This window comes from Mustela nigripes, chromosome 1 (genome assembly GCF_022355385.1).
Source record: "Mustela nigripes isolate SB6536 chromosome 1, MUSNIG.SB6536, whole genome shotgun sequence".
Taxonomy (NCBI): Eukaryota; Metazoa; Chordata; class Mammalia; order Carnivora; family Mustelidae; genus Mustela; species Mustela nigripes.
This window is the reverse complement of record NC_081557.1, coordinates 4,980,012-5,000,812: the sequence shown is the minus strand read 5'-3', so window position 1 is coordinate 5,000,812 and position 20,801 is coordinate 4,980,012. Positions and strand designations below refer to the sequence as shown.

Sequence of the window (20,801 nt, the reverse complement as noted above, 5' to 3'; positions counted from 1 at the left end):
TCCCAGGTGCCCCCAGAAATGAAATCTTTAACAAGGATCAGGACTCACCTGCCAGCACTAGTTAGCACTAGTTAGGTCACCTGCTAGACCTCTGCCATCCCCTAAAGGAAGGCGACCTTGCAAAACCCAACCCGCTGTTTTGCCCGTACAACATCCTCGCCCTTGCTCCCTTCTGCCTATAAGTTTTTCATTCTGCTCAGAGCTCCTTCCTCTCTCTGCTAGATGGGCTGCTGCCCAGTATGTGAATTGTTGAGTGAAGTCAATCAAATCCCTAACACTTATTCAGTTGAATTTCAGTTTCTAACTCTTGTTAAGTGCTTAAGCTCATGCTTCTTGATGACATCTGTGTCCTCTGTTTCCACCAGTGGGATCGCGGTGGGGCTCAGGCAACCCATGCGGCAAGAGAATGGACTTCTCCAGTGGCCACACCTCATTCCAGGGAGGGCGTCGAGCAGCCGGCCCTGGAAAGCTGTGTGGGGAATGTGGGCTGGGCTGGACGGAGGCTGGATGAATCATTTCTCCCCTCTGAGTCCCTTCAGTGGTAGACAGGGGTGGGTCCTCTGTACAGCCAAAGCCTCCACCTCAGCCCCCACAGATGCCACTGGACCCCAGCCCAGAAGGTTCTCAAGGACAGCCATGGAGTCTCCAACTCAGAGACAAGGAGGGAGAAGCTGTGGGTTTGAGGCTGTAAGCTGTTGGGATTGTAACCACAGGCTATGTGTGGTGCGTGTGCAGGGGACCCAGTACTAACCACCGCCCCCCCCAGCCCTGAGAGATGGGAACTAGCCCCGTTTTAGGCAGGAGGAGAGTGAGGTTCAGACCAGGAAAGGGAAGTGCCCAGGTCCGACACCCGCCTCCTGGGACACTCAAGGAGAGGGTGTGAGTCCCTGAATTTGTGGTCGTGAGCCGGGTCTCTTGAGGTGTTTTCTGTGGGTGCTTGGGTAAGCGAACCTGGGGTAAGGTCGTGTGTCCTGGGGAGACTGGGTGTCACTGCCGGCACGTCCAGCAGACGTGGGTGTCAATGAGCAAGACAGACCCGGTGCACACCCCTTTCCTGGGCTCACATCCACCGGAAGCCTGCAGCTTGGGCACCCCCTTCCCTCTTGGCCTCCTGCAGGGCAGAGGGTCTCCCAGGAAACGGGGCCTGCCCTTGTGGGGTCCTCTTACCGACTGATCCCTACTCTGACGGGGGCCAGGAGAGGTGAGGCAGGAGCCCCACAGACATACAGGGACCCCCGTCCAACCCGGCCTTTCTGGGAGAGTCTGGCTCAGGGCACAGGGCTCATGGCTGCGGCCGGCTGCTGGGGCCTGGGTGTGCTAAGGGCGCTCAGGACTCCATCCAGGGGCAGGACTCCAGATCCTGTGCCCTGACTGATCTCCTGGCCACCCCACCCCCAAAGGCCAAGGGCAGCCCCGACACCCCTCTCTGCCCTCTCCTGCTCTCCCCCTCCCCTCCTCCTCTCTCGGGCTCCCTTTCTTCCATCCCGCTTCCATTCCGGACTCTGTCTCTGTCCCTCGCCCCAGCCCTGCGGCTGCGATCCCGGTTCCCTTGGTCTGCCCTCCCTCCAGGCTTCACCCGGAGCCCAGGTGCCGGGCTGGGGGCCGGGTGTCTGCACCGGAGCGCTGGGGCGGCCGGAGGGGGTGCCGGCCGGGGCCCCGCGCCGCCCCCGCCCCGCACTGGGCATGCCCCGGTCGCTTCTATATAAAGCGGCGCCGCCCGCTCCCGCTGTGCCGCCGCCGCTGCCGCCGCCAAACCCCCGCCGCTGCGCGCCGCCCGCCTGCCCCGTCGAGCCGCTGCAGCCCTCCAGGTACCCCGGCTCCTGCCCGCGCCCCCGGGAGAGCCAGGGAGGGGGGCCAGGGACCGGGGGCCAGGGGCCGTGGGGACCCAGCGCGCCCCCCGCTGGAAGGGCGGGATGCTAGGACCCCAATCGGACCTGGCACAACCCGCAAGGCTTGAGCTCTGGGGGGTAGGTGGGCAGGACCCCCGGGGGCCGGGCCGCAGAAATCCCACCCCCTTGGGTTGGGGGGGTGGGGCAGCCTTGGACACATGCCAGGGTCAGGACACTTGGGCCTTGGCAGCCGCCTCTCTGTTCTAGAGTCTTAGGGGCTGGGCAGTGGGGTGCAGACTACGCTGCCCTGACTCCCTCCTTCGTCTCTGTCTCTGCCATCAGTCTCTCAGCCACTGCACCTGTAAGATGGTGAGTCTCCTCTGCTCCTTCCCCTCAAAAGGCCCAAGCCCCTTGTCAGAGGGAGAGCCCAGAGGGCAGTGTTTGGCACCCAAAAGCCTCACCCTGGGGGCTCCCCTGTGCAGACAGCTCAGACCTATGACCCCGGGTGCGTGGGACATGCAGCTGCTGCGGGCTAGGCACTTCTGGCTCCCCCAGCAGCCCCGGGGACGGGCACAGGTGGTCCCCTTTGGCGGTCATTCATTCCACAACATCTCTTGAGCCCCTGCTATGCACCTGACACCATTCCAGGCTTGGGGACATAGCAGTGAGAGCACGGTCTGGGCTCTCAGGGGACGCACACCTTCTTCTTCTTTTTGGAACACACCTTCTAAGTGAAGGCACGAGGCTCAGAATTTGGAACTGGTCAGTCTGGATTCGAGCCCAGGTCTCAGGCGCAGACGTGCCCTCCCGGCCGCAGCACACTGCATCCCCATGGCTGAAGGCTAAGCCTCACCGGTCTCCTGGGGTGGGACCGGGCAGGTGCCAGCCCCCCACCCCCCAAGGCCAAAGAAACCTTGTAACTTACCCAAGGTTGCTCAGGCTGTCCCCCAGAGGATAAGCCCACTACTGTCCCCACCTATGGTCACACAGAGTCTGAGTAGCCTCACTGGGAGTTAGCCTGCCTCAGAGAGGGGCAGGGGTGTAAAATGTCATCCAAAGAAAGCATTTCTGTGACTCAGAACATCTGAAAAAGGGGCACCAGCTTTTTCCCCGACCAGTGCCCTGCACAGGGCTGGCCACACAGTAGGTCCTTAAGGCCTACCTGGGTGGCCATGGGACAGCTTCATCTACACATCCAGGTCTCAGCAGAGCTCCCCATGGTGATAGACAGGTTACCGAGGCCAGAGGGGAATGAGCAGCCCAAGTGATTGCTCGGTTCGTTCATCTGTTCTCAGTCCGTGTTTACGGAGCAGCTATGGTGTGCTAGGACTGCTTCAGTGAACAAAACAGACCAACACGTACGTCTAGTCCTACGAGCCAAGCTAGGACAGACCTCAGCATGGGATGGGGGGCAGTGGTCCAGCCAGCGGCACATTGCTTCCTACCCTTCCCCCTGCCCCCCCTGGAGCACTGTACCTGGATTTGCAAAGCATCCCTACCTACATGTTCCTGGTGACAGGCCTTCACCCCCTAATCCAACACCATCCCCCCGGGTTCCTAGGACAGTGTCTGCCCTGAACATAGCCCAAGGTTAGGGGTGTGGAGGGCTTATACCCTTGAGTGACTTAATGGGCCCTTTGCTCGCCCTACCCCAGACCCACCACTTCTGCCCCTCTCAGCTCTCCCTGGATCCGCTGGGTCCCGACTGGGACTGCCCCCTGGGCTCCAAGGACCTGGAGGAAGAGGAGGGTCCATGGGGAGGCGGCTCTGGCCTGCCGCCCCCAGGCTGCTTCCCTGGCTCCTGGCGCCAGGACGTGGGCCTGGACTGCAAGGGCTCCCTCGAGGGGGCGGAGGCCCGGGCCTGGACTGTCTACGGCTACAGCCTCCTGCAGAGCTGTCTGCAGCAAGCTGGCCTTCCGGAGACCCAGGACCGCAGCCAGGTGCCCCGCACAGGTGCCCAGGGGCTCCAGGGTGGGGGACAGCCCTGGGGGGGCGGGGAGGAGGTGCTCTCAGCCCAGCCTGCTTCCATCCCTGTCAAGGTCAGCCCCTTCCCCCAGGCTCTGGCTGGATCCGAAGCCAGGGAGGCAAGGCCAGTCAACCTCGGGCAGGCAAGCATTGTTTCAAAGGGCATCTGGCACCAGTAAAGTCAGAGATCAAGGCTTCCCTCCTGTCCCCAGAAGACCCAGCCGTGGGATTTGTAATCTAGGTTCTGTGGAGTTGGAGCTCCTATAGATGGGTTTTGGGAGCTGCTGTGGAAGCCGCTAACAGTTGGGACCCAAAACTGCTTCCCAGTTTTATCAGTTTTATTTGTATTTATTTTTATATCTGTTTTTATAGATCAGGTGGCCACAAAAGTTCTATGTGGACACAGGGTTTCCAGCTAGAATACATGAAAATCACAGACTGGGAAACTGAGGCACAGGGACATTTCCCCACTCTTCCCACCCCCAGCAACTGCACCGCATGGGGGCCACGGGTCCCAGAGAAAGTCAGTGTCAGAGCCCAGGCTAGAACCCAGGTCTCCAGTCACTCAGCCTCCAGTACATTCCAGGCTAGCTAGAGAGAGGAGGGAGTCCGCCTCACCCGGGCAGGATGGGCAGGCAGCTTCCCTTTCCCTCTCCAGCCTGCACCAGAGGGACGAGGGATGGGGTGGGTGGGGGCATGGGGGGCGGGGCTATGGGGCAGGGAAGGGTAGGCAGCAAGAGAGGGGGGGGGAACCCCTCTTGAGCTTGGCCATGTTCTCCCCGCCCCCACCCCCCCAGGCTGCCCTGGTGCGGAGGTGACCTTATGCATTCTGGGATCCCCCAGCACCTTTCTGTCTGTGCTCCTGGAGGGTGGGGTCCAGAGCCCGGGTGAGTATGTGCCCATGTTCCTCCACATGCTCCGACAGAAAGGGCAGCCCTCGCCTGGCCCGGCCACATCCCGAAATACCCACTGACCCTGGCAAGTGCCTGCATTCCACTGGGCCAGCTGCCACGCTCTGAGTGGGGGTGGGTTCCCGGAGCAGCTGCCCCCCACTACCCAGGGCCCCGGGCTGGCGGTGGAGGGCATGGGGGCATGAAGCCTTCCCTGGCCAGCAACCCTCTTCCCTCTGCCCACAGGAAACATGCTCCTCTGCCTGTCCCCTGCTTGGCTGACGAAGGTGCCAGCACCCGGGCAGCCGGGCGAGGCGGTCCTCCTGGTCTCTAAGGCTGTGAGCTTCCACCCAGGGGGCCTGACATTCCTGGATGACTTTGTCCCCCCACGCCAAGCCACCTACTTCCTGGCGGGCCTGGGGCTGGGACCTGGCCGGGGTCGAGAGGCAGCTGAACTTGCCCGTGACCTGACCTGCCCCACGGGAGCCTCGGCTGAGCTGGCCCGGCTGCTGGAGGACAGGCTGCTGACAAGGCGACTGCTGGCTCAGCAGGGTGGTGTGGCCGTGCCAGCGACCCTGGCTTTCACCTATAAGCCACCGGCCCTGCTGCGGGGAGGGGAGGCCAGCCCGGGCCTACGGCTGGTGGAGCTCAGTGGCAAAGAGGACCAGGAGACACTGGTGAAGGAGGAAGTGGGGGCTTTTCTGCACTCGGGTGCCCTGGGTGATGCCCTGCAGGTAACAGGCTCCCGCCTCCGAGGTCTGTGCAGATGCCAGCAGGATAGAACGCGGGGATGGTTCCCCGGGCCTGCTGCGAACTTGGCAATGCCCTCCCTTCGTACCTCCGTTTACACACTGGATGCTCTGGTACCCCACGGGGTCGTGGGGTGGTAAGGAGGCCTGCTTCCCTTCCCCGTTGCAGGTGGCCGTCAAGCTCAGTGGCTGGCGCTGGCGGGGGCGGCAGGCCCTGCGTGTGCACCCGCGAGGGGAGCTGGGCGCAGTGGCGGACACGGTGCTGGCGCTGCTGGAGAAGCTGGAGGAGGAGGAGAGTGTCCTGGTGGAGGCTGTGTGCCCACCTGCCCGACTGCCCTTCCCAGGTGAGAGCCCCCGCGCCAGCCAGCAGTGGGAGCTCGGCTCACCCTCCCAGCGGCTCTGGGCCGGGCTCAGGCCTCACTGTCTTTCTCCAGGCAGTCCCCCACCTGGCCCTGCGCTGGCTGTGCGGATCTGCGCGGTGGTCTGTCGGACCCAGGGGGACAGGCCCCTGCTGAGCAAGGTGAGCCTGGCCCAAGTTTAGATCCTGACCCCGCCGCCACACCCCAGCCCAGCCCTCATGAGGGGCTGAGGGCCCCAGGCAGAGAGAAGACCTAACCTCTGGGGGGAGTCCTGGTGGTCTCTAGGAAGCCCCCGGGGTCTGATGCCCCCCCCCCCCCCCTTTTCACCCTTCCTACCTCAGGAGCCCTGCCTGGTACTAGGTACCAGGGCCCAGGGCTGAATCCTCTTTCCAGGGAGCTCTTACCCACAGAAGAGGCTGACCCAGGGTCCCTGAACTGCCTGTGTCTGGAGTCCTGTAGAAGGGGCCTCCAAGCTGGGGAACTCAAGAAAGCTTGGGGACCCTCCTGGGAACACAGCTCTGAGCCAACCTGAGGCAGAGTCGCTCAACCCTGACCTCATGGAGGTCTGGGGTGGGGGGTACATCAGGGTGGCACAGGCCCCCAGGCCTGCAGGAGCTAGGAACAAGCGTATTTGGAACCTCCAAGGAGCAGAGAGACCCCGGCACAGGTGGAAGCCTGGGTAGAGTCCCCTTAGGGTCTAAAGGACCAGAGGGCCCGGTGGCAGGGAAAGTGGTTTGTGCCACTTGAATGTCCAGTGAGAGGTCTGGCCTGGGTCTCAGCACAAGGGTAGGTGCGCAGGGGGTGGCGGGTGCAGGAGTCCTGGGCGGGCTCCTCCTGGGCCCACACCCTCAGCCACACCCTGGCCAGGTGGTGTGCAGCGTGGGCCGTGAGGACCGGCCTCTGCGGCACCAGAGCTCCTTGCCACAGACGCTGGAGGTGGCTCTGGCCCGGTGCGGCCTGGGTGAACCCGGGCAGGTGGCGGTCGTGCGACAGCGCGTCAAGGCGGCGGCCGAGGCCGCGCTGGCCGCAGTGCTGGCCCTGGAGGCCGGCCTGAGCGCGGAGCAGCGCGGCGGGCGCCGGGCTCGCACAGACTTCCTCGGTGAGTGCGCACCGCCCGGGGCGGGGACCGGGGGGCCGGGGGGGGGGGGGGGGCAGGACGGCAGCCCGTGCTGAGCCCGCGCCCCCGGCCCGGCCCAGGCGTGGACTTCGCGCTGACGGTGCAGGGCCGCACGCTGACCCCCGTGGCCCTGGAGCTGAACAGCGGCCCGTGTCTGGAGGCGTGCGGCGCGCTCGAGGGGCTGTGGGCCGCGCAGCGCCCGCGGTCGGCGGCCGAGGAAGCGGCGGCCGCGCCGCTCGTGGAGACCATGCTGCGGCGGTCCGCGCACTACCTCATGGAGGGCAAGCAGCTGCTGCTGATCGGCGCCGGCGGCGTCAGCAAGAAGTTCGTGTGGGAGGCCGCGCGCCACTACGGGATCAAGGTGGGCGGGGCGAGGGGCGGGGCCGGCGCGCAGTCCCGCCCCAGTGGCGGAGGCCGGGCCCTGGGCGCCGGGGCGCTGAGGCCTTTGGGGCGGGGCCCGCATTTTTGGGGGCGGAGCCTACGCTGGGCGGGCCCGCTGGGGGCTCTAGAGCCCGGGAGTAGGGCTGGGGCCCGCCTCCCTGCCCAGGTTAGAAATCTAAACTTTTTTTTTTAAGATTTTATTTACTTATTTGACAGAGAGGGACACAGCGAGAGAGGGAACACAAGCAAGGGGAGTGGGAGACGGAGAAGTAGGCTCCCCACCAAGCAGGGAGCCTGATGCGGGGCTGGATCCCAGGAGCCTGTAATCAAGACCTGGGCGGAAGGCAGACGCTTAACGACTGAGCCACCCAGGCCTTCCCAAAACTTTTTTTTTTTTTTTAAAGATTTTATTTAGTTTTTGAGGGAGAGCGAGAGTGAGAGAGCACAAGCAGCGGGTGGGGGGATACGCGCAGGGAAAGGGAGAAGCCGAGCTCCATTCCAGGACTCCGAGATCACGTCCTGAGCAGAAGGCAGAGGCTTAACTGACGGAGACACCCAGAAGTTTAAACTCTTTTTGGCTTCTGGTCGAATTCTGTCTCAGCCCGGTGAAATGAGACCTCAGGAAGAGCACAGAGCCCTCCAGGGCAAAAAGAGCCCAGCGCAGACGGGCAGGAGGGGCGGGGCTATCATTCAGGTTTCCTACCAGAACCAGGACCTTGAATGCCAGGCTAAGGAGCCTGACCCCATCCTGCAGGAAGGGCAGGCTCTTGGGGGTTGAATTCCTGAGGGCGCGAGGAGGGTGCTGGGGAGCAGCTTACAGATCCTGAATCAAGTTCCCAGCAGTGGCCTCACATTAAAGAATCTGAAGCCATGCCAGCAGAGTAGAAGTTCTTATCCGCTATGGAACAGATAAGAAAACTGAGGTCAAGTTCTTCACAGCTCTAATCTACCACAATGGTCTCCTCTCCCCTCTTCCACGGTACAACAGCACCCCCTTGGGAATTCACCCTGCCAGCCATTCCCATGCCTCTTAACTCCCTGCCTTGCACATTGTGCTCTCCACTTGGAATGTCTTTCTCCTCTTCATGCTGCCAAGTGCTACAGTGCTCCCAGCCACGCTCCCGTCTCTTCAGGAGCACTCTCTGCCCTGGGAACCGGCCGCTTTTGGTCTGTGTTTCCCCCAGCGGGCAGTGAGATTTGGGGTGCAGGGCCCCACTGGATTCCTCCATGGGCACCCCCAGGGTCAGAACTGTTTGGGTGAATGACAACCAAGAGGATGATGTCCCAAGACACCAGGCCACCTTTCTCAATTCCCAACCCTGGTAGTTTCCCTACAAGCTCTCGTCAGAGAATGAGCCCAGGAGCACCCCCTCTTTGCTCCAGCCTCCTCCTGCCCAGATCACACCCTCTGCCTCCTTCCTCTGGCTGAGTCTTACTCAGCTCCCAGCCTAAGCATTGCCTCTTTTCAGCTGCCTTCCCTCCCCGCCAGGCTGGGTTGGATGTGCAAACTCGGCACCTGCCATTTAGTCAGTCATCAAGGAATATATATATATATTTTTTTTTTTAAATTTTTTTTAAAGATTTTATTTTATTTGACAGAGAGAGAGATCACAAGTAGGCAGAGAAGCAGGCAGAGACAGAGGGGGAAGCAGGCTCCCTGCTGAGCAGAGAGCCCGATGCGGGGCTCGATCCCAGGACACTGAGATGGTGACCTGAGCCGAAGGCAGTGGCTTAATCCACTGAGCCACCCAGGCGCCCCTATATATATATTTTTAAAGATTTTATTTATTTATTTGAAACAGAGAGAGAGAGAGATCACAAGTAGGCAGAGAGGCAGGCCGAGAGAGGGAGAAGCAGGATCCCCGCTGAGCAGAGATCCTGATGCGGGCCTCGATCCAGGACCCTGAGATCATGACCTGAGCCGAAGGCAGAGGCTTAACCCACTGAGCCACCCAGGTGCCCATCAAGGAATATTTTTTGAGCCCCCTAGAACTGGCAAGTCTGTCTCCCCTGTGGGCCCAAACCATGCTCTAGGCCCCATCCGATTGTCCCAGCAACCAGCACAGGCTGAGCTGGATGTGTTGGGCCCTGGTGGTTTCCACAGCTACACCTGGTGGAGTCGGACCCCAACCATTTTGCGTCCCAGCTGGTGCAGACTTTCATCCATTTCGATGTGACAGAGCACCGGCGGGATGAAGAGAACGCACGGTTGCTGGCGGAGCTGGTGCGGGCCCGTGGCCTGCAGCTGGATGGCTGCTTCTCCTACTGGGATGACTGCCTCGTGCTCACGGCCTTGCTCTGCCAGGAACTGGGGCTTCCCTGCAGCCCCCCAGCTGCCATGCGCTTGGCCAAGCAGAAGAGCTGCACCCAGCTGCACCTGCTGCGCTGCCACGGGCCCCCTTGGCCCGCGCCCTCCCTGCATGCCGTGCCGTGCTGCCCACTGGAGAGCGAGGCCGACGTGGAGAAGGCCGTCCACCAGGTGCCGCTGCCCGGCGTCATGAAGCTGGAGTTCGGGGCGGGCGCGGTGGGTGTGCGGCTGGTGGAGGACGCGCCACAGTGCCGTGAACACTTTTCCAGGATCGCTCGTGACCTGCAGGGGGAGGCCGACCACCCCGGCATTGGGCTGGGCTGGGGCAACGCCATGCTGCTGATGGAGTTTGTCGAGGGCACCGAGCATGACGTGGATCTGGTGCTGTTTGGAGGGCGCCTGCTGGCCGCCTTCGTCTCCGACAATGGCCCCACGAGGCTGCCTGGCTTCACAGAGACGGCGGCCTGCATGCCCACGGGGCTGGCCCCGGAGCAGGAGGCCCAGCTGGTGCAGGCAGCCTTCCGCTGTTGCCTGGGCTGTGGGCTGCTGGATGGGGTGTTCAATGTGGAGCTCAAGCTGACCGGGGCTGGGCCGAAACTGATCGAGATCAACCCCCGCATGGGCGGCTTCTACCTGAGAGACTGGATCCTGGAGCTCTATGGTGTGGACCTGCTGCTGGCAGCAGCGATGGTGGCCTGCGGCCTGCGGCCTGCCTTGCCCACCCACCCACGGGCCCGTGGCCACCTGGTGGGGGTCATGTGCCTGGTGTCCCAGCATCCGCAGGTGCTGAGTTCCACCGCCAGCCGCGAGACCCTGCAGGCTCTCCACGACCAGGGCCTGCTGCGCCTCAATTTGCTGGAGGACATCCTGGTGCCCGGCGAGTACGAGGAGCCCTACTGCAGCGTGGCCTGTGCTGGGGAGAGCCCGGCTGAGGCTCGCCTCCGCCTGCTGGGCCTCTGCCAGGGTCTGGGCATCGATGGGCCCCACTACCCGGTTGCCCACTTCCTGTCCCACTTCAAATAGTGCCTCTCTCTCCCCAGACCCCTGCCCCAACCCCGGCCTGGCCCCCTCCCAAGGCCTCATGGCTGTTCCAGAGTGTCAGGGCCATTTGACAAGAAGGCCTCCCGAGCTAAAGGGCCATAAAAGAAAGTATGGTGAGGGGGGCCACTGGGCCCTCTTGCTGTCAGTTCAGCCCGAACGCCCCAGTCCTGCCCCACGAGTCTAGCCACGGAGAAGCAACAACAGCTGTTCATGCGCGCACACACACGACAGGGAGGTGGGAATGGGTCCAAACTTAGCCCCTCTTTGGCATCGCTCCAGGTCTGTCTCTCTTCCTGCAGGGTGCACCCATCGCGAGAAGCTGACTGGCCTCTGGCCTTGGATAAATCCCACAAAACCCTGAGATAAAACGGCCTATCCTCAACCCTCATTTAGCAAATCCCAGGATATTTCCAGAGCCCACTGACAACTTTTGGCAGTGCCCTGCCTGCCTCATTTGGCCTGAGCAGTAGAAGCAAGGGACCTGGGACCAGCAGGAACCATCTCCTTTCCAGGTAGACATCATTGCCCCGTTCTACAGATGAGGAAACAGGCTCAGACAGGAACAATCACTGCCTCAAGGTCATACCACAGTAGCCAGGGGGTCAAGAGACAAGCTACAAGGTCCAGGTTTCCACTTTTACTAAGTCTTATGTGCCCGCTCCACTCCTAAACCACACTCAGCTCCCTGCCCTCATTCAGATGTGGCCTTAAGATGAGGGAATGCCCCCTCCCAGGCAGCGCCCACCTTCTCCACCAAGCTTTGGTACATTGGCCTCTGGCATAACTAACCAGCACTGGCAGAAGAAAATCTGCACTCCCTTCCTGATTCAGGGGAGTCTGTCTCAATAACTCTGCCCCTGTGCAGCCCGGGAGTTGTGGCCTGCTCCGCAAGCATCCCTCTTCAAATAAAGGCTTATGAACTAATGAAAGGCCTGACATCTGGTTCTCAAGACTTGGAAAACTACTCTCAGACTCAGCTAGATGGGAATTGGGGAAGAGAGGAGAAGAGGTGGCCAAGGGATACCTGTAGCCTCTGACGCTAAGGATAAACGCCATACTGGCCAGGCCTCTGTGTTGACCGTGAGCAGGGGCCTGCCATGGTCACTCACAAGGGGACTCAAACCTGAGGGTCTCTGGAGGGTGGAATCACAACCAGAGGGCCACATTCAATCAAATAACCCTCCTCCAGCCTGGAGACTCCTGAGTTCTGTCCAACTGAGTTCATATTTAGCCTCCCCATCCGGCTGGAATGCACATCCAGACGGCCTCCAACAACAGTCAGAACTCTATCCAAGATCTAATGCAGCCTGAATTCACCCCTACAGAGCCCCATTCAAAGAGAATCCATGCTCATATCTTAAGTCACAGGCCAGGTTTGGTGTATTCACTTATTTATGATCTTAACAAAGTTTTATTAAGTGCCTATTCTGTACCAGGTAGCAAGATGACTAAATGTACTTAAACTGGCAACGTAGCAAACTCCAGCACAAACCCATATTTACAGGTGGGTCAGTGAGAACCGAGAACCTGGCAACAAAGCCCAGCCGTGACCTGAGCAATCACCCAGTAAATGCTCTGATACAGGGTCCTTGAGACAGGTGTCACATTAGGAAGACTGATGCAGTCGTCTCTCGGGGGCGAACAGAGAGACGTGACCCGCTTTTCGCCACCCAGCCAGAACCCAGCCACCCAGCTGGTGCACGGCTTTAACAGGGGTGGGGATAAAGTTTACACCCATATCTGCATGTGTTTCTGTCGCATCCAAACTCAAACTCTCCCCAGAACCAAGATGAACGCCTTCCAGGCCGCCCTTGTCCCGTGCCGCTTCCGGGAAGCAGTGCCGGGAAGAGTGAGGGTCCGGTCAAACCAGCTTCGGCAACCCGGCACTGTGCAACTACAATTCCCGAGAGGCCTTGCGCCAGGCGCCATCTTTCCGCCCCACCCTACTAATCGGTCAGCCCGGGTGGGCGGGCTCCTGCGTCATCGGCGCGCGCGGCCGCGGTCCCGGTCGCGGAGTGATAACATACAACTTCCCCACACCCCGCCCCCCGGGCTGTCAGTCTGAGCGCGGCGGAGCACTGGCCGAGGGGCCCGCCGGGCCGCGCCGCTATGGCGGCCGTGTTTGACCTGGACCTGGAGACGGAGGAAGGCAGCGAGGGTGAGCCAGAGTCGAGCCCCTCGGTGAGTGGTCCTCTCGGGCGCGGCTCGATCCCGGAGCCGATCCCATCCTCCAGGCGGTGGAATCGCCCTGGCTTCCCCCAGCCGGAGCGTCTCAGATCCCGGCCCCTGTTAAGCTCTGACCCGCCCTCCCTCACCCCGACCTGTCTTCCAGGCACCAGCCCCTACCCTGGTTCTCCCTTTTCTGCTCTCGGCCTCTCCTCCCCAGTGCTGGCCCATCGCCCGCCAGTTCCCATTCCTGACCCCTCCTCTCCTGGGCCAACGAGTCCAGCTTGAGGCGGGGTTGGGCGGGGGGGGGGGGGCGGATCGCGGCGCCTTCCTTGGCTCTTACCCCTCGGTTTCTCACAGGACGTGTGTCCCCTTGCCGAGTCGAGGGCGGCTGGCCTGGAGTGAGTGAGGGTTGTGTTGGGGGAGGAGGGTATGGGCTGGGGAGGGAGACACGGGGAGTCCTGGAGCCTTGCCCCCTTTAACTCTTGTGTCAGTAGGCCTGTGGGACGCTGTGAGGAGGTGGAGCTGACCGAGACCAGTGTGAACCTGGGCCCTGAGCGCATCGGGCCCCACTGCTTCGAGCTGCTGCGTGTGCTGGGCAAGGGGGGCTATGGCAAGGTACTGGCCCTCGGTCCTCCCTGGTCTCCCTGCCCCCGTCTTGCAGCAGCAAAGGGTCTCAAAACGAATTTGGCTTATAAATCAGCCGAGCCTCCATAGAACACTGCGGTAAAAACGTAAAGGAGGGAAAGACAGAGCCTCTCAGAATCAGACGAGGTCTTTACTGCCTCACCCTTGGGCGGGCCTCGGCCTCTGGGTCTCAGTGCCAGAGCTTCAGGGTGGAGCTTTTTGAAGGAAGGATGTGGAGAGGGAGGTTGATCCTGTCTCCCCTGCCCTACAGGTGTTCCAAGTGCGAAAGGTGCAAGGCACCAACTCGGGCAAAATATATGCCATGAAAGTCCTGAGGAAGGTGAGTCATGTGTTCAGCCAACACATCCTTGCTTGGTGGCCGCCGTTCTCCAGGCACGACTTCAGGCTTCCGGAAGACGGTAGTGAACGCGGTGGAGGACCTGGCCCCTGGCTTGGGCATTGGCTGGTTTATTGTCAGTTGTGGTTATGTTGTTTTGCAGTAATTCCCAGCCGTGGGCAATTTTGCCTCTATGTTTCTGAGTCACAACTAAATAAATAGGGCGCTACTGGCATCCAGTGGGTAGAGGCCAGGGCGGCTGTTCAACATCCTGCAGTGTACGAGACAGCACCCACGGCAAAGAATTACCTGCCCGAAATGTCATTACTGCCAGGTGGAGAGGTACCTCGAGAGGATAAGTCGGTCCTTGAGAGGGATGACCACTGGCAGCAGGATTGCGGAGAGAGACAATGGAGTGATAAACGGTGGCAGAAGGGTAGTGGCAGGAGGGACTAAAGGAGCCCAAGGTGCCCATTTGCTGATTGATCCCCGCCTCTTCAGGCCAAAATTGTGCGCAACGCCAAGGACACAGCACACACGCGGGCTGAACGGAACATTCTAGAGTCAGTGAAGCACCCCTTCATTGTGGAACTGGCCTATGCCTTCCAGACTGGTGGCAAACTCTACCTCATCCTCGAGTGCCTCAGTGGTATGAGCGGGGGCCCAGCCAGGGAACCAGGGCCAGGGAACCAGCCAGGAAGCACTGGGAGCTCTGGGGGAAGCCCGGAGAGATGTGGTGTGTAGAATGGCTAGGGGGCCCCCATACCCATCCATCCATGTGTCTATCCGTGCCTTCATTCATTCATTCAGCAAACGTCTGTCCAGCACCTATTGTGTCCCTCACCTGTATTGGGGGTGGACGGGAACGGCGGGAGTTTGTACGGAAATCCAGTGGCTTGTTTTGTCCATTTCCACTACCCGTTCACGGCCTGTTCCTCTCTCCTGCGTGCCCCGTGTCGAGTCGGGTCCCAGATCCCGCTGGTTCATTCTCGGCAGTGTCCTCCATCCTCTGCACTCTCCTGAGGGGAGGGCACGGGTCAGGTTTCCTCACTGGGCCTGAGGCCTTCAGCTCACTTTCTTCCATGAACTCTCAGGGCCGTCGTCTCAGCACGGGAATTGTCCCCGGCGCTCCGACTCACAATCCTACGGCTCCTTGTAACTGCCCCGATGAAGCCTGGCCTCCTTGGCCTGCTGCCCCCTGTTGGCCATGAAGCGGTGGGGGCCCGCTTCCCACCAGGTCCTATCTGCACAGATGAGCCCTGTGAGCTCCAGTCCCCATGTCCCTCGCAGTGCCCCCCTCGATTCTCACTGTTACCGCGGGCTGCGTCCCCTCACGTTGGGAGTCATTTTGCCTCCTCTGTGAGATTTTTTGCACTAAGCTCTTGGAGCCCTTGCCTTGGTCTGGCCTATTAGAGCACCTGTGTGCATGTCTGTCTCCCCATTAGACTGAGCATCCTGAGGGCAGTGGCTGGGTCTCTTCATCTCTGTGTCCCCAGCTTCGCCCAGCACAGGGCCAGACACCGAGTAGGCGTCGGTAGATGTTTGCTGAATTGAATTGAGTCCCCACGGCAACTCTGTGAGGCAGGTAGGGCCGGAATTCTGAGTCCCACTCTCCCCAAGAAGAAACCGAGACTCCGAGAGCAAAGGTGCTGGTTCCCAGCACACAGCTGCTGACGTGTTTGTGTCACAGGCGGTGAGCTCTTCACGCATCTGGAGCGAGAGGGCATCTTCCTGGAAGACACAGCCTGGTAGGTGGTACTACCTGCCTCTCTGGAGGGGCTGCAGGGATTCCCTTCACCCCGAGCACAGCCCCACACTGCCCTTGCCTTCACCCTGTCCTGTCTCTGCAGTTTCTACTTGGCGGAGATCACACTGGCCCTGGGCCACCTGCACTCCCAAGGCATCATCTACCGGGACCTCAAACCCGAGAACATCATGCTCAACAGCCAGGGTGCGCATGCATGTGCCCCTCCCCCGCCCGTGCACCTGCACCTGCCGGGTGGGAACCTGCCGGGAGGGCTGAGGAGCACCACGTGGTGGGCCCTGACCACCCCCCACTCCAATATCCTCCTCAGGCCACATCAAACTGACGGACTTCGGACTCTGCAAGGAGTCAATCCACGAGGATGCGGTCACCCACACTTTCTGTGGCACCATTGAGTACATGTAAGCGGCAGCTGGCTGGGACCAGGGACTGGGACGACTGGCGGGAAGGGCCCAGCCCGACCGATGGTTTCCCCTGGCCCCCAGGGCCCCTGAGATTCTGGTGCGCAGTGGCCACAACCGGGCGGTGGACTGGTGGAGCCTGGGCGCCCTGATGTATGACATGCTCACCGGCTCGGCAAGTCCAGCCTCCTTGGGGTGGTGGGGGAGGGTGGTGGGAGGGGGTCCCCCTCCCGGGGCTGGACCAGGGCCGGGGGGAGGCCCGCAAGTCTCCTCCCACCCCCTGCCTTCTCCAGCCTCCCTTCACGGCAGAGAACCGGAAGAAGACGATGGACAAGATCATCAAAGGGAAGCTGGCGCTGCCCCCCTACCTCACCCCGGATGCCCGGGACCTTGTCAAAAAGGTGCGTTCCCTCTGTCCGTGGTCCCTAGGCCCCAGTGTCTTTTAGGCCCCGCCTGGAATCCTGAGTTTCTCTGGGCTCCCTGCCGGCGCAGTATGCCTTGGGGATGAAGGCGCCCTGGCTTTGGGGTCCACAGTGCCGAGCTGGGGCGCTCACTCTGTTGCACACCAGCTGCTGACCTTGTTGCACAGATCCCTAGTCCTGGGTCCTAATCAGCCGAACGTTCACTCACGGTGAGCTAGTTGTTCTCCCATTGAGAAGGCATTCACTGGGGGTAAAAGTGGGCGGCCAGGCTCAGAGATCGGACCCCACGGCAGGGCCCTGGAGTGATGCCTGTGACCGGGTGCCTTTGTGAATGCTTCATGCGGAAGGGCCCCTCACACCAAACCTTGGAAGGCCTAAGGTTGTCCGTAGGTGGGGACCACACTCCGGAGGCCCTCCCCCCAGCGCGCGCGCGCACACACACACACACACACACACACCCCTCACCTTTCCTCACCCAGCCCGCCCCGAGGAACCTGGAGGAACACACAGTCAGTTCTCTCCCCTAGAGCCTCACCCTCTGCCCTTGCCCTGCAGTTTCTGAAACGGAATCCCAGCCAGCGGATTGGGGGTGGCCCCGGGGACGCTGCTGATGTGCAGGTGGGTCTGGGAGCCCCAGGAGGGGGCAGGGCGGAGCCCCCAAAGGCGCCAGGAGGCAGGCAAGGCCTTAGGGTACAGGGAGTTTCTCTGTGAGCCAAGGAGGTGGAAATGACGGGGTACTTGGGGGCCCTGTACCCACAGAGGCACCCTTTCTTCCGGCAAATTAACTGGGACGACCTCCTGGCTTGCCGCGTCGACCCTCCTATCAGGCCGTCTCTGGTAAGTGGAGGACCCGCTGGTCCGGGGGCAGGTGGAGGACCCATCTCGGATGCCGCCTGATCCCTCCTTGCCGCCCGGGTCTGCCCACAGCAGTCAGAGGAGGACGTGAGCCAGTTCGACACCCACTTCACGCGGCAGACGCCAGTGGACAGTCCCGACGACACGGCCCTCAGCGAGAGCGCCAACCAGGCTTTCTTGGTGAGGTCCTGGGTGGCCTGAGGGTTACGGGGGCCTGGGCAGGATTGTGGTGAAGGAGTGGCGGACACTGAGTGCCATCCGTCCCCACAGGGCTTCACATATGTGGCCCCCTCCGTCCTGGACAGCATCAAGGAGGGCTTCTGCTTTCAGCCTAAGCTGCGCTCCCCCAGGCGCCTCAACAGCAGCCCCCGGACCCCAGTCAGGTACCGCAGAGCACAGGGGAGAGTGTGCCGCTGGGGTGGGAGGCCGCTTCGGGCTTGGCTCTGCTGCCCACCCTAGGGCTGCCTCTTGGTGCTCGTCTGTGTTTTCCCACCCACCCCGGGGACCCCTTGTGGCAGGGGCTGCTTGGCTGGGCACTTGACCTTGCAGCCTCTGTGCCTAGGTGGGGCGGGCTGGGCAGTGTCGGCCCTCTGAGCCCAGGGGCGGTCCAGGCTGACTCAGCCTTGGTTTTCCCCGCAGCCCCCTGAAGTTCTCGCCCTTTGAGGGATTCCGGCCCAGCTCTGGCCCACTGGAGCCCACGGAGCCCTCTCTCGCCCCTCTCCCACCACCGCCACCCTCGAGCTCTGCTCCCCTCCCCATCCGACCCCCCTCAGGGACCAAGAAGTCTAAGAGGGGCCGTGGGCGCCCGGGACGCTGAGAGGATGGGGGACTCTGAGGGCAGGAGGGACCCTGGGCCAGTTCGAGAGACCTGGAGATGGGTCTAGGGGTACAGGAGTGAGTGTGTGTGAGAGCGTGTCTCTGCTGGGGGTGGCTGTCCCCCCGAACCAAGCCCACAAAGGGCCACAGGCTCTGGCTGTCAGGGGAGTGGCCTTGCCGCCCAACTGGCCTGCAGTTGAGCTGTGCCCTTGAAGAATTAAAATAGTGAATCATGGCACTGACCTGGCACTGACCTGGCTCTTCCTTGGACTTCTGGGGGCAGGATTGCGGGCGGGCGGCTTGTATCAGGAGGAGCCCCTGCTCAGAGACGGGGAGGGTCACTACAGGACCACAGAGCGTCGGGGCTGGAGGGGTTTTATTTCAGATGGCTGCCCAGTGTCCCTTCCTGGTGGGGACAGAGCCGCAGAGCTTTGGGGACAGAACTGCTGGGGGAGCGATCGTTTGAGACTCTTCACGGGGAGGGGGTGTGGGTGATGCTGGGTCCGGGACAGCTCGGGACACAGAGATACAGTGACAGGGGTGGACCAGCCCTTTGGCTCTTACAGAGCGGTGACATGGAGGCCCTGGCCCCCCGCCGCTTCGGCGCTGTCGTCCCAGGCCGCGCTGCCGGCAAAGGCGTGCAGGTCGCTCAGCAGGGCCTCAGCGCTGCCCCCTGAGCCCGCCGGCCCCTGGGATCTGAGGCCCAGGCCCGCTTCGATGTTATTGTCGCGTGCTTCGTCAGCTGGCTCCGGGGCCTGCTGGGGGCCGGGCCCCTCTCCTGCCTGCTGCTCCTCCTCCAGGGACTCTGCCTCCTCCAGGCCGCCGGCCAGGTGGTAGTCCTCTTCCACATCCTGCGTGTCCTGCGGCTGCTCAGGGTCCTCGTCGGGCGACTCCAGCTCGGCCCGAGCCCGGAGCCAGCGGCCTGGCGGGCTGGCCCAGAGGAGGCGGCGGGTGCGGCCCCACAGCGCGGCGCTCAGGCGGGCCGGGTGGTAGTAGCCCCCCGAGTCCCGGCTGAGGCGGCACCAGGCCAGCGCCAGGCCGGTGGCCAACAGCAGGAGCAGCAGCAGCAGCACGACGACAGTGACGGAGTTGGAACCCTCACTGTCCTCGGCACTGCCGCCCGAGCCCAGGACCCCCGGCAGGGCCAGCAGTGTCCCGAGCCCTAGGGCACAGGGCAGGTCCTGTGGGGAGACAGGCGGGGGCGTGTCACCGGGGCTGGGGGTGGTCAGGCCGTGTGACTGGGTCCTCAGCTGCCTCTTGGGCAAAATGGGGACCAGTGAGCAGAAGGGCCCACGTTCTTACTGGGTCTACAAGGCCCTGGTCCTTTGAGCTGTGGCTCCGGAGCCTCTGACTCCCGCCTTTGCCACCCCAGGTGCGTTCCATGAGCCGGTGCCGCCGGGGGCCCGCGTGCCGGCTGTTCCCTCCACCCAGGATGCTCCATCCCCCGAGAGCCACACTGCTGCCGGCTCACCTTGGCCTGAAGTACTGCCCGGCCTCGCCCCTCTGCAGCCGGGCCCAGCCTGGCTCTGCTTTCCTCACCCTGGTACTCCTCACACAGCCTGCCTCATCTGCCCCAGCAGAGAAGCGGCAAGGGCACAGCCATCTTTCAGGCTTAAGCACTACCATTTCTGGCACACACAGTAGGTGCTCAGCAAACACTGGTCAGACGTGTCAAGACTGACGCTTGCGCGGGCGCTTGATGCAGAGGGAGGGAGGGAGGGAATCTGCTCTTCCTGAGGCATGGGAATGGAGGGGCCGACTCAGACAACTGATTACCCTCCACTTGGTCAGGTCCGGGGGGGTGGGGGGTCCCTGAAGCCCCTCCTCCTCTCCCACCCCCGGGCCGCCCCAGCTGCAGCATTTCCGTTCAACTCCGGTCCCTGGGGGCCTCAGGCTTGCAGGGCCTGGGGCTGGGGGAGGCGGGTGCCGCTACCAGAGGAAGCCTGCGGTCGGAACAAGGCAGGTGGGAGGTGGCGGGGGAGGGGGGCCGAGATTCGGGCAAGCCTCCCCTTCTCCCCTGGCTCTGTTCGCTCAGGCTTCAGGGATGCAGGTAGGTTCTGTGCCCAGGTCCCAGCTCACCAGCAGAACAGGTGAGAGGGTCTATCAGAGGTTCCTGAAGCGGGGCCACGCCTGGAGAGGGGTGCTGGGGGCACACCCTGAGTCCCAGGGGGGCCCGCCTCTGAGGCAAGGTGAGAGGAAGGCCCAGCTTCTGCCCCATGCTTGCCCTGGGTCTCCCATCTCTGCCCTTGACTGACTGCTTCTGCTCTTGGGCCCCAGTGCGGGGATCCCTCCTTAGCGCCCAGGGCCCAGACATTCTCTGACCTCCTGGGGCCCCCACCGCAGGACCCAGCAGGCTCCTGTGCTCACCATCAGTCCGCCGGCCTCGGTGCCTGGGCGCCTGCCACCAGCTCTGGCCGCGTTGAGTGGAAGTGAGCTCTGGCGTGCTCAGCTGCAGCTGGGGCTCCCTGGGCGCTTCCGCTTCCTGCCCACGTACCCCACCCAGCCCTCTCTGCCATAGGCCCCCGCTGGGGGCCGCGGGCCTCTCGGGACCACCCTAACCCGCTAACCCACGCTAGAGCCTCACAGATCTCTCACTGGATGAGGCCAGGGCTGTGAAGCCTCTGGCCGGGCCTCCTTTGGGAGGCCCCAGGCACCAGTTCATAGCCCCTGCAGTCCTGAGCATCCACACGTCTGGGGCCACAGTTCCTCTAGCTGGCAGAATTCAGGGAAGCAATAACTTGGTGGGGGGGAAGCCCGTGGCCCCCAGCCCTTT

The 20,801-nt window shown here is 62.4% G+C and overlaps 3 protein-coding genes across 9 annotated transcripts; 2 read left to right on the top strand and 1 right to left on the bottom strand.

Annotated features, from left to right (window-relative positions):
- The first annotated feature begins 1,641 nt into the window (after positions 1–1,641).
- CARNS1 (carnosine synthase 1) lies at positions 1,642–11,546 on the top strand. 5 transcript variants are annotated; one of them, XM_059399996.1, is made up of 10 exons: positions 1,642–1,808; positions 2,172–2,198; positions 3,509–3,782; positions 4,592–4,681; positions 4,931–5,418; positions 5,603–5,777; positions 5,868–5,953; positions 6,660–6,891; positions 6,990–7,270; positions 9,395–11,546. In XM_059399996.1, the coding sequence occupies exons 2-10, from the start codon at positions 2,196–2,198 to the stop codon at positions 10,619–10,621; spliced, it is 2,856 nt and encodes a 951-aa protein (XP_059255979.1). In that variant the 5' UTR covers positions 1,642–1,808; positions 2,172–2,195; the 3' UTR covers positions 10,622–11,546. The 5 variants fall into 5 exon arrangements, with proteins under 5 accessions (XP_059255979.1, XP_059255969.1, XP_059256005.1 ...); XM_059399986.1 differs by having other exon boundaries at positions 3,485–3,782; XM_059400022.1 differs by lacking the exon at positions 3,509–3,782.
- A 1,134-nt stretch (positions 11,547–12,680) lies between these two features.
- RPS6KB2 (ribosomal protein S6 kinase B2) lies at positions 12,681–19,673 on the top strand. 3 transcript variants are annotated; one of them, XM_059399941.1, is made up of 15 exons: positions 12,681–12,820; positions 13,166–13,206; positions 13,300–13,423; positions 13,704–13,772; positions 14,271–14,418; positions 15,460–15,517; positions 15,620–15,720; positions 15,845–15,935; positions 16,020–16,110; positions 16,229–16,336; positions 16,913–16,975; positions 17,117–17,194; positions 17,285–17,392; positions 17,483–17,595; positions 19,401–19,673. In XM_059399941.1, exons 1-15 carry the CDS (start codon positions 12,749–12,751, stop codon positions 19,411–19,413), a joined length of 1,278 nt encoding a protein of 425 aa, XP_059255924.1. In that variant the 5' UTR covers positions 12,681–12,748; the 3' UTR covers positions 19,414–19,673. The 3 variants fall into 3 exon arrangements, with proteins under 3 accessions (XP_059255924.1, XP_059255904.1, XP_059255915.1); XM_059399921.1 differs by lacking the exon at positions 19,401–19,673 and adding an exon at positions 17,852–18,270; XM_059399932.1 differs by lacking the exon at positions 19,401–19,673 and adding an exon at positions 17,852–18,270 and having other exon boundaries at positions 12,682–12,820; positions 13,303–13,423.
- Positions 18,388–20,509, bottom strand: PTPRCAP (protein tyrosine phosphatase receptor type C associated protein). The gene is made up of 2 exons (XM_059399954.1): positions 20,396–20,509; positions 18,388–19,209 (listed from the first exon to the last, which is right to left on the bottom strand). Exons 1-2 carry the CDS (start codon positions 20,396–20,398, stop codon positions 18,589–18,591), a joined length of 624 nt encoding a protein of 207 aa, XP_059255937.1. The 5' UTR covers positions 20,399–20,509; the 3' UTR covers positions 18,388–18,588.
- Between the last annotated feature and the right edge of the window lie 292 nt (positions 20,510–20,801).

Bases quoted from the DNA above. Each gene is read 5' to 3' on its own strand.
- CARNS1 (XM_059399986.1), top strand. The intron at 4,682-4,930 runs GTGAGTATGTGC...CTCTGCCCACAG, and splicing joins GGGTGGGGTCCAGAGCCCGG to GAAACATGCTCCTCTGCCTG. The intron at 5,954-6,659 runs GTGAGCCTGGCC...CACCCTGGCCAG, and splicing joins ACAGGCCCCTGCTGAGCAAG to GTGGTGTGCAGCGTGGGCCG.
- RPS6KB2 (XM_059399921.1), top strand. From the start codon at position 12,749: ATGGCGGCCGTGTTTGACCTGGACCTGGAGACGGAGGAAGGCAGCGAG. The intron at 17,393-17,482 runs GTGAGGTCCTGG...CCGTCCCCACAG, and splicing joins GCGCCAACCAGGCTTTCTTG to GGCTTCACATATGTGGCCCC. The intron at 17,596-17,851 runs GTACCGCAGAGC...TTTTCCCCGCAG, and splicing joins AGCCCCCGGACCCCAGTCAG to CCCCCTGAAGTTCTCGCCCT.